Source organism: Hippocampus comes, unplaced genomic scaffold, assembly GCF_001891065.2.
Source record: "Hippocampus comes isolate QL1 unplaced genomic scaffold, H_comes_QL1_v1.1 scaffold36, whole genome shotgun sequence".
Taxonomy (NCBI): domain Eukaryota; kingdom Metazoa; phylum Chordata; class Actinopteri; order Syngnathiformes; family Syngnathidae; genus Hippocampus; species Hippocampus comes.
In genome coordinates, this window is record NW_017805695.1 from 861,657 (window position 1) to 873,193 (window position 11,537).

Sequence of the window (11,537 nt, forward strand, 5' to 3'; positions counted from 1 at the left end):
TATTTCTGTTCACGAACTCAAAAAAAAAACATTGTGATTGCACAACAAATAATTAGTTTTTCTGACGACTAGGAATGTTCAATATATTTATAGTTTAGAACACAAACCAAACAACAAAACACTAACAATGTAAACATCCACGATATAGTTAGTATGAGGACCCAAGAGAGTTGAAGTACAGCATGACTACCACCTGCCTTTCATGAATACGGTTCACACTGACGGCTTTGAGTGTTCATTTGATTGATGAATCAGTGCTGAGGATACCATTCAGCTTATATCACATATGGAACATTCTTCACCGAGAAATGCTTTGTGACATTGGACAGTACATAATTTAAAAAAAATGTGGAGAATCCAGCAGTAACATATGTAATATGGGCTTGACTAAAGGTTTACAGATATGATCACATTTCTTTGTCATAAATACAACCACAGATTACTTTTCATATACCACATACTTTGCAGAAGGATACACTAACAGTACACAGACATCAATTTACTACTGTGATCTTGTGGTGCGATAGAAGGGTATTTTAGGGACATGGGTATCATGGAAGGTCACTTTGGGGCAAGGAAGTAAGCTTTAGGATCAGGGGTGCTCAACAACATTCATCGCCATGCCACAAGGTAGAAGGAAGAAGACTGCTGGCATCATAGAGGGAGGAGGATGCTTGTAAGAAGATGAGATGACAAAGAACCACAAAATTCCTTTTTGGCGCCTCAGTGGCGAGCAGCAGACTCCCTGGGATAAAACTCGGCCAACGTGCTCTGAGGAATCCTCTTCAGCATTTCCTTGGGGAAGATTCGGAGCAGCTGCCAGCCGATGTCCAAGGTTTCGTACACCGTCCTGTTGTCGTATGGGCCTGAGTCACACAGAAATGTCAAAATGCCGCACATTAAAACTGTATAGCCATTGTTCATCTGGCCAAAAGTGTCCTAAAAAGAGTCAAATAGGTAGGTGGGGGGTGCAGGTAAGATGGTGTGATTGTGTGTATACATGTTTTCATTCTTTTAGCCTCCTAAGGCAGGGGTGCCCAACCTTTTTGACCAAATACATTTTATCATACATTTTTCAGTCGCATTGTCGAGCTTTCGTCACACAAAATGTATGATGAGTCTCTCAGCAACTCACTCCCTTACCAACCCTGTCTCCATGAAAAAAGTGCTCAAACATCAAAGCTCTTATCCCATTTCAATTTTGCAGAAAATTGTTATTTGCTTATTATGTGTTTGTACAGAAATGGATGTCCATGTGGAAAAAAAATTCGAGCAATAAGGAGATGTACGTTTTCTATACAGGATAACACCAGGCTTCGTAACGGAAGGTAATTCACAAAGACATTTTCAGAAAAACGTTTTTGTAGACTTTATAGATTTAAAAAAAATGTATGTTAGAAAAAAAATTACACAAGTAATTCAACATTCACAGCCGTATTACCACGGTTGTTAACGCATGAACAGAGTACATTAAGTGGGGCTTCATTTGTTCAGAACCCACTCACCCTGGGCAATGAAGTTCTTCTCAAATTTCTGTAGAAACTCAAGGTAGAGCAGGTCATCAGAAGTGAGGGCTTCTTCTCCCACAACAGCCTTCATGGCCTGAACATCCTTGCCAATAGCATAGCAGGCATACTAAAAAATGGTCGAGGATATGAAAAGAGTTTAAAGTTATCAAAGACTGGGGGGGAAAAAGGATTAGAATGTTGCTATGAAGGAAAAGAAAACAAGAATGCTGTCAATTCCTTCTCATGTTTTCACTCAGAGCTTCAGCGCACTCTTTAAATCTTTTGAAACTATTTCTCAGAACTGGAAAGAACCAAGGAAAAAGCAACAAAATGACCGAGCTGTATAATACAGCAAGAGTTGTCTGTCAAGGAAGGTTTAGTTAGCAATGAAATGCACAAGGAAAAAAAAAACATACAGGTATATGTATTTTTTTTTCCTCAAGATGATGCTCTTCCCTGAAATGTAACTAGACTTAGAAAATGATGACTGTAAAATAGACTAATGTATTTTACTTATAAGTCACAGTTTTTGTCATAGTTTGACCGGGGTGTGCGATTTATACTCTGGAGAGATGTGTAAAATTAACACATTATTATATCATTTCACAGGTTACTTTCCCATTAAATCACAAGTGGGCGTTCACTGCCTGTGTTGATAAGTCAACGATGAGTCTGACGGAAGCGAAGTTGAAACAGAAGCGCCGCATCTTTTACTTCCGGAGTTGGCAGAGTTGTTTTAAACTGACACGGAGGATGAAGATTTCATTGGATTTAATGATTTGAAGTAACACTGATGGTTTGGTCAACTTGTTAGCATGTTCTTTATGCTATAGTTATCTGACTAACTCTTAATATGTTAGGTGAACATACCAGACACGTCTCAGTTTGTTGTTTATGCGTCATGTAACGTTAGCATATCGTACACTTATTCAGCCTGTTGTTCTCTATTTGTATTTTTATTTGCCTTTCAAGATGACATGTCCTTGGTGTTGAATTTGATCAAATAAATTTCCGCAAAAAATACGACTCATACTCCAATGTGACTTATATATGTTTCTTTTTCTTCTTTATGATGCATTTTATGGCTGGTTCGACCTATACTGCGGAGCGACCTATGATCCGGAAAATACGGTACAAATGAACTTGTGTTACCAGCTGGTTTGAGACATCAGCGTGGTCCTTCCTGGTCATACCCTCTCCAATGGCTGACTTCATCAGACGGGACAAAGAGGGCAAAACATTGATGGGTGGGTAAATCTGAAAGACAAGCATATTTGGAAGATGAATACAAGAAAATCTGATTACAGTTGAAAAAGACTGACATCAGATTTTTTTAGGGCATCTGGCCAACCTACCTGACGGTTGTGCAGCTGCCTGTCCACATACACCTGACCCTCAGTGATGTATCCCGTCAGATCAGGAATCGGATGGGTGATGTCTATCGGGAAGGGGGGAAGAGACATTTTTTTATTTATGTTTCAACAATGGAATAAATGAACAAACTAGCCATTTTATTGTGTTGATTTCCCATTCATAGTGAAATGAAGACTTAAAAGTGGGTTCTAAAATCAGTTCGGAGCTGGCTTTTCAACAAAGCCAAATTTAGAACATAAAAGTGCATAAATCACCTTTCTAGTAGCCATTTCTACCACCTTCACTCCAAATCAAGCGCCTGAGAATTGCTAGGAAACCAGCAGTGTTCAAGTAAAGGTTAACACACTCCCCCACTTGTAATGCTGTAATGGGGTATGAGTGTGCACTACATGGTGCGGTTGCTATGGTAACTTCAGGCATCAGCGATAGCCTGTAAGCCCATTTCTAATGCTTACTTTTTTTTTTTTTGTGCGATGACAGATCATTGGTTCAATTCCCAAAACGAGCAACCCACATGACATCTACTTTCTAGGGAAAATGATTGTGACCATCACTCAAAAAACTGAATGGCCAAAGATGTCCACAGACACACTCCACTAGACCCTACTAGAAATGATTCCCAGAAGAGTGAAACGTATAATAGCTGTAAATGGGGGTGGGGTCCTCCATATTGTCTGACATTTTCAGTCAACGGACAGGAACCAATATCCCGGCGAGTTTGCCCATAAAGAATATCGAAAAGCTTTTGTTGAAGGACTGCGATTCTTACCGTCATTGGGCATTGTGAGAATGGGGATCTGGGTGATGGAGCCATTCCTGCCCTCAACTCGCCCAGCACGTTCATAAATGGTGGCCAAGTCAGTGTACATGTAACCGGGGAAGCCTCGGCGGCCAGGCACCTCTTCTCTGGCAGCAGACACCTACAGTATGGATAAAAGGGTAGGTGGGAAGGAAGAGGGCCACATGAAAACAATTTTCCAATTTCAAACCACTACATTTTAGTCCCAAGGCCAGAAAGACAAAATGAAACGTAATAGGAAATTCTCAAGATGACTGCAGCACGAGTAAGGTTCCAGGATTGAGTTACTGAATAACCTGAAGGTTGCATTGAACTAAGAAAGGTTTGCCTGTTTTTCGTTACTCTAGTCAAATTACCTATTTGGTATTTAAAGACGAACCGTAAATTTGTCTGATACGGACATCAGATCCCGGAGATGTGAGAAAGTACCATACTTCTCCGTCGTTGCTCCACAACAGCAGCAAAATCAATCAAAGAAATTTTACCGGCGGATGCTAACGGAATGAGCATGTAGCTGGAATTATCATGGTTAAAACGAGCATGAAAATTAGGAGAGTATTGGACACATTACTTTCTGTTGATTTGTCCACAGAAAATCATCAGCTCTTTGCTACAACATGATGGCTATGGAAAAAAATACATGCAGTAACCCCAAGTTGTTTTGCTGTCTTAAAACGCTGTATTGCGTTGCCTTCCCCATTCTTTGTTGAATTAATTGGCAAGTGCACGCTGTCGTGCTGGTATGAGGCAGTTAATAGCGGGGTGGAATGACGCATCCACTCATGGATGTCCAACATAAATTTCAAGTAACCAAAAATAGTAGCATATTTTCTAATCTTAAAATGTTCAACTTAATTTAGGGGTGAAATAGTAGAACTATAACTCTATAAAATAGGGAAAATTAAGTGTCCCTTTTTAGTTGGAAACATCTGACCTTTAACAACAGCCGAGCTTTACAAGCTCCTGCTACTTACTGCTTTCCTCTGTTAAACCTTCTCTTTTCTTTCTTTGGCTGCTTCTTGGAAAGTCAGATCCTTGCTATTCACCCTTTTGTATCCCCATCATAATCCTTTTATGCTGTGCAGTTTGCTTTTCAATACACTCGTAGCAGAATTCCAGGTTTTAATGGTGCATTTGTGATTACCCCAACCTTGACCCATGTCGTCTATGCAGCTAAGAGGCGAATTGCTTGACATGTAGTTCAGCACATACAAAGAGCCTTGAGAAAAATAGCAGATTCCTATTCAGCAATGGAAAGGTTGAGTCTTCAATTGACACATGTATTTAGCCCTATTCCCCAACAGCAACCTGTAACTCCGGCGATAAATGGCTTGGATTTACATTCCTCTTTGCTTTGAATTCACTTGACTTTGGAATAAAACAAATAAATAAATAAAATGAAAACGTCTTTTGGGGGCGGGTCTTTTTTTCGAGGTCATCAAACAGAATGGCAACATATGCCCTCCGATTATTTGCCTGTTCTTTAAAAAATTGGCATCACTTGACCCTGCAACAGTAAGTGTAGTGTAGACTTGCAGCTTTAATTTAAGAAATATTCCTAAGCTGGTTGACTCCAGTCGCTCATTGACAGCAAATGATTTTCTGCCTTTGAATTACACACAATGTTTGTTTACAATCACGTTAATTTTTTTGTTCCATCCACTTTCTATACTTGCCTCTGTCAGTTTTGAGAAATGGACACCCAATATTATTGTGCCAAACAAAAGGGTTTGAAACAGTGTGAGAGAAGAAAACGTGTACCGTGCTGCTTGTTGGTGGGTGGTAATGGGACTGTGTTAAGTATTATTGTAAGAGGAAGCTTGGGGGAAGTAGGGCCAGATATGGTTTTACAATTTGGCTCAGATATGGGCCTTATGTGGCCCACATTGTGGATGCCAGATATGGGCCACTAAAGGACTGTCATTCATTGAGGTATGTGGGCCGAGTGTACGTGCAGTGTCTGGCCCAGAGCAGGGCCACACCAATTTTGCTCACTGGGTGAGTGCATTAAGAGTACCGTATTTTCTGCATTGTAAGGCGCTTCGGATTATAAGATGCACCTTCAATGAATGGCCTATTTTAAAACTGTTTTCATTTATAGGGCGCACTGCATTAGAAGAAGCATAGAATAGAAGCTACAATAGTGGGTCTGAACATCTCATTTACAATGGCTTTGCAGGCGGCAAGTATAAATTGCTCTGCCACTTTTTTTATTCAGCGACATGGTAGCTTGCTTTCAGGGCTCTCTCATTTACCTTTGCGGTTTTTCTCATGCACGTTGCTTGTTTCTCCGTGTGTTCACGCAGGTGAACAAAATACTCCACATTTTTGTTTCGAAGTGAAGGGTGTTTTATTTGGAGATGGAGTTGAAGCTTACTTGGGACCATAAGTCGGTGCCGGTGATTCAACAAGAAGGCACACAAATCTTGCAGGCTCACATCCACAAGGGGCTAAATATCCTGAGAAGTCTTGCTTGTCTACTTCTTGTTTCGTTTAGTCAGTAGTTAACTCTGCTTTTGGTATTATCTTCGTTTCATAATGGCTGCGCAGAGCTCATAAAGTAGTTGTCCGTTTGAGTGTGTGTTGGCAAGTGCACATGTCAATTGGTGTCGGGCAGAACCCTTATAGGTTACAATTGATTCCTGCTAATAATCAGAACAAGATGCCATTGGAACACTAACAGGAAAACAACTCAATGGGGAATATAAAGTGAATTATAGTCTTTTTATATTAGGCACATCGGATTATAGGGCGCACTGTCGGCTTTTGAGAAAATCGAATGCTTTTAGGTGTGCTTTATAGTGCGGGAAATAGGGTAGTTGCCCTTTAGCCGAATACAGTCAAAATTAAAGATGCAAATATCACTGTTGAGAGCTCAAAATAAAGCATCTTACAGTGACTAATACAAACTGTGCAATGTGACCTCCACACAAACATGTGGTACCAAATCTGCTGTTTAAAAAAAAAAAAAAGGGCTCAATAATCTGTGGTGAACAACAATTTTGCTGGAGTTCTCGAATGAGCCCCAGAGGTTGCTGTTTGGTGGTAATTGCACCTCCCTGCAAAATAGGGCGTGCTGGCCTCATCCGGCCCATCCACATCCTTTGACCGGTTTTCAATGCTGAACAACACATTTTTGGGAATTTGATTGCAAACACTTGTATCTCAACAAAGTCACATTCTGTAGCTCATATATGTTCCTATTGACTTCTGTAAACTGTTTTCCTGGTTTATTTTGCAAATCCAAAATTAGGGTTTTGAGACAGTTGCTGAAAGCATATAGATCATAGCTTAATCCAGTCGTAGACGGGGGCTGCACTACAAAAGAGAAAGAACAACTGGCCTGTGTGAACAATTTCTTCATCAAATGGGAACACCCCACCCAAAACCGGTAATAAAATCCTGGTAAGGTGAAATCATAGATTGGCTTTACTATACATGTCTGAAGACAATTGAACACTGGAAAATGCAAAGACTGGATGTAGTAGTTAATGGTAGAGATCTTGCGGAAAATAGTTTTTCACCATTTTTTTTCTCCTGATTTCGCGCCCAAGTAAAACAGAGCTGAGTGACGCACTTGGGCGTCGAGCATGAGGTGCCGCTCCCCCACTGTAGAAGAACTTGTGCTATGCTCAGACCAAACACAAAATATTACATTGCCCCGCCTGTCTGACATGGGTTTGTTCATGGGTGAACAATATGGGGGTTGCTTTGAGCGGGGAAGGGGAGAGGCTCTTCCTTCTCCGCCGACAGAAAACAAAAATTTGAACATTGCTCGTTTAACCTGCTTCTCTCTTGCTCTCTCACTCTCCGCTCTCTCTCGACCGCAGCACCGAAACGGATTCACACTTTGAATCAAGATTTGTCATTTTGGTCTGAAAAAGTCGCTTATTTTAGGATTATAAAAACAAGTCACTTATTTTAGGATTGAAGTGTAAAGTTATTCAATTTTGAAGGTGAGGCTGCTAAAATGGTATCACATCATGTAAGCTCTCTTACCGTTTTTATCGTCCAAGCATACAAGAGCTACCTACAGCAGTGGTACTTTGATTGACAGTTAACGTTTGGATGGGGCGTGATTTCAGCACATTCAGTGGACACGCCTTAAGAGAACAGAGACAACTGCTTGATTTTTCATGATTTTCATGCCTCATTTTAATATGCTTCATGATATTTATTTATTTTTTTGTCATTTGGCAGGGCTGTCCCTCTGATGTACAGCATTACTTTTGCTTCACCGTGTCTTTAACGGCTCTATATCAAACAATGAATTAAGATTACAAATTCAGCAACATAAACAATAAATTCAGCATACGGTATTAGTGAGGTGGTGTAGTTGTGTTACCTCTCTCAGAGCCTCAGCATAGGAACTCATATCGGTGAGGATAACCAGGACGTGTTTCTCACACTGGTAGGCCAGATATTCTGCTGTAGTCAATGCCAGGCGAGGAGTAATGATACGTTCAATCCTAATTGGTAACAGAAAAGAGGAAGAAAAAAAAAAGAAACTTGAAGAGCCTGTGTTATGTTTCATTGTACAAACCACTAATACAATACAACTGTCATATGAAGAGAGGAAATCCAATCCAATCAGGTCTGAGTGAATCTTACGTGGGATCATTGGCCAGATTCAAGAAAAGGCAAACATTATCCATTGAACCGTTTTCTTCAAAATCAGACTTGAAGAAACGAGCAGTTTCCATGTTGACCTGGGGAGAGATGTAGAAACATTATGTCGGTGACACTCCATAACTGAAACTGCTGTCATCAGGTGGAATACTCGTACCTCCAAAATCATCACTTTTCAAGAGATCCCCCCCCACCCCCAATGTATTTTATTTATGTAGTATATATTTTTTTGTATTTTTAGTAGATTCTGCGGGCTGCTTAAACATGGACGGTGGGCAACAAATGGCCCCTGAGCCATCATTTGGAAGCCAATGCTCTAAATTGACGAATCAATAAAATCCCTACTCCTTTTTTGAAAAGCATCAACTGACAGTAAAGCGAAATATACAACAAAAACAAATGTATTTATTTGTGTAATTGGGCTGTAAATTTTACAAACCCTGCTCAGAGAATGTCTCATAATACCGGATTTAACATAATTCAACATCAGCAAATCATACGATGATATGGTGATTACATGATCTTATAATATGCGGCACATGTCAAGCCTTCAATTATTTGTTTCATGATAGACAGTGCCATTTGTTGGTGGATTAAGTCGAAGCAGCAGTTTGTTTTCGACTGTAATTCATCCATACACTACATTCGGTCAGGAAAAATGTGACATGGCACAGTTCAGGCACTATGGAAACCTCTGAATGAGATTAAAATAAGACGTTCTGCAGTCAAGGAAGCATTTCTTTGGATTCCCCACCTCAAAAGAAGTGTAACTGTAACCTCTTCAATTTGTGTTGAGGTTATTTGCAAATTCCCCTTATTGAAATAATCCCAGTAGGATGTGACTTAGTCAAGTGGGGGTTGAAAGTAGTCAGCAAGTGAATAAATTGGGAGTTTGGTAAAGGTCAAACCTGTCACAAAAGCTATGCAGGAGGGGACGCTGAAGGGGAGAGAATTTGATACTGCCAGGATGACAGTGTTAAGGGTCTCTTGAATTAGTAACCTCTACATGGCAGGAGGATATGCTCAGAGGTGCAGAAGTAACAAGAACGACTTAAAGGTTAAATCACCTAATGAATAAAAGACTGAAAAGCAGGGTGAGAAAAAAGGAGGCTGGCTGTCATTTCAGGGTTAAGAGGTGGATTAGCATCACAGATGTGCACGACAGAAAAAACACCTCGGCTGGATGCTTGAATTTCCCTGCTTACCCCCATGGCTGCAAACACAATGGCAAAGTTTTCCGAGCTGTAGTCCATCACATCCTTGGATTTCTGCACCAAGCCGGCTTGCCGACAGATCTGGGCTGCAATCTTAAAAGAGACAGTAAATGGGTTTAGAGCGCACAAATCATTAACAAACAATTATTTCCAAAAATCAAAACTTACAACTTGTTTACAAAGCTGAATCACAGGTACTCTAATATGTATGGACTAACTTTGGGGGGGAAAAAAACCCTATAAAACAAAAACATGATTATAATGTAAAATAAATGATTAGGGACCATATTTTCCAGACTTATCTGTATAAAAAACATAATTTGTGACATGAGAAAGTAGATGTGTTTCATTTTGATTCTTAATATCATCATTATGTCAAACAATTGTAAACGTCAGAGTTAATGACAGACGAGGGGTACAATTAGCTACCAGGAATAATAGACGGCGTGGAGGTGTGAAATGACGCACAGCCGACAATCGTGGCGTGTGCGCAGTCCATTAATCCCTGCTAACTGTACACCTCGAAGGGCATTAACCCTCTCATACATCACTGGCTAACAAAAATGAAACCAATTCATCATTTCATACATTTCTGAGTTTTTACTAAAATATGCCCCCCCACTCCCCCCCGGAAAGACCTGAGTCCTTGAATAAGAAATGTTCTTCCAATGCCATAACTTTCTTAATGTAATGTAAATGCTTTTCAATAGACCAGCAAATACATATTCGTGTTTGAGAGTGTTAAATAACAACCTCGGACAAGATGCTAAAATCTGCATTTATTATCACACATTCGTTATGTGATGATTGATGCAAGGTCTCAAGGCCTGTAACACTGTACTCTTGTCAGTCTTTGTTGACTGGATGGTGGCATAAAATTGTCACAGGGCATCATTCCAAACATCAACGCTCAAGTCTTCAGTTTGTAGAAAGTGTTTCTGTGATTGAATCACCTATTTGGTTGTTTCCTTTCCGTTAATTTCATGCTCCTCACCTGCAAATTGATTTAAATCTTACAGCTATCCCTCTGTGCCGTTTCTGTCGCAAAATTTTTCATTTAATTCTTCAGCACCATCCCCGTCATCAAAGGTGTTGTGATCACCAAATAATGTGAATGAGTAAATCACTCATTGTTTTAAATTTGTAAATTTTTGTCCTCTGAGCACTTCACATGGACCGACCTATTCGTAAATTTGACTGTGCCAGGTTGCTATGTTTGGAGTGCTGTGCATTAATTTGAAACGGTATACCGTGTTTTCCAAACAATAAATCGCTTTTTTTTTTCATAGTTTGGCCGGGGGTGCAACTTATACCATGGAGCAATTTATGAGTGAAATTATTAACACATTATTATAAAATTTCACGTTATTTTCACATTAAACCACAAGAGGGCGATCTAGGCCTGTGTTGAAAAATCGATGATGAGTCTGACATAACGACGTAGAAGAGGAAGCGCCACAACTTCTACCTCGACCTCCAGAGTTGGCGGAGTTGTTATACACTGACACCGAGGATGAAGATTTCATTGGATTAAGTGATTTGGAGTGACACTGATGGTTTGGTAAACTTGTTAGCAAGTTCTTTATGCCATAGTTATCTGAATAACTCTTAATATGTTACGTGAACATACCAGGCACGTTCTAAATTCGTTGTTTACGTGTCACGTAACGTTAGAACATCGTAGACTTATTCAGCCTGTTCTTCTCTATTTCATTTTTATTTTAAACTGGCTTTCAAGATGGCATGTATGTTCATGGTGTTGAATTTTATCAAATAAATTTCCGCCAAAAATGCGACTTATACCCCAGTGCGACTTATATTTGGGTTTTTTTTCTTCTTTATTATACATTTTGTGGCTGGTGCCATGGGCGTCATTAGGCCTATTTTAGGGAGGCTTCAGCCTCCCTAAAAATGTCTTTAGCCCCCCTAAATAATTTCATTGCATTATTTAAAAAAAAGTATTATTTATTTTTCCTGTACTTTTGCTAATATATTGCATCAAATTCAATGTAA

At 39.8% G+C, this 11,537-nt stretch overlaps 1 protein-coding gene across 1 annotated transcript in view; it reads right to left on the minus strand.

The window, feature by feature from the left end:
• Window positions 1-343: 343 nt before the first annotated feature.
• atp6v1ba (ATPase, H+ transporting, lysosomal, V1 subunit B, member a) overlaps window positions 344-11,537 on the minus strand; it is a 46,056-nt gene continuing 34,862 nt past the window's right edge. Inside the window, exons 7-14 of the mRNA XM_019882101.1 lie at window positions 9,516-9,617; window positions 8,293-8,390; window positions 8,027-8,150; window positions 3,652-3,802; window positions 2,864-2,946; window positions 2,661-2,765; window positions 1,506-1,635; window positions 344-866 (exon numbers count right to left, since the gene is read on the minus strand). Coding sequence (XP_019737660.1) covers window positions 724-866; window positions 1,506-1,635; window positions 2,661-2,765; window positions 2,864-2,946; window positions 3,652-3,802; window positions 8,027-8,150; window positions 8,293-8,390; window positions 9,516-9,617 — 936 coding nt within the window. The 3' untranslated portion in view covers window positions 344-723. The remainder of the gene's footprint in view (window positions 867-1,505; window positions 1,636-2,660; window positions 2,766-2,863; window positions 2,947-3,651; window positions 3,803-8,026; window positions 8,151-8,292; window positions 8,391-9,515; window positions 9,618-11,537) is intronic.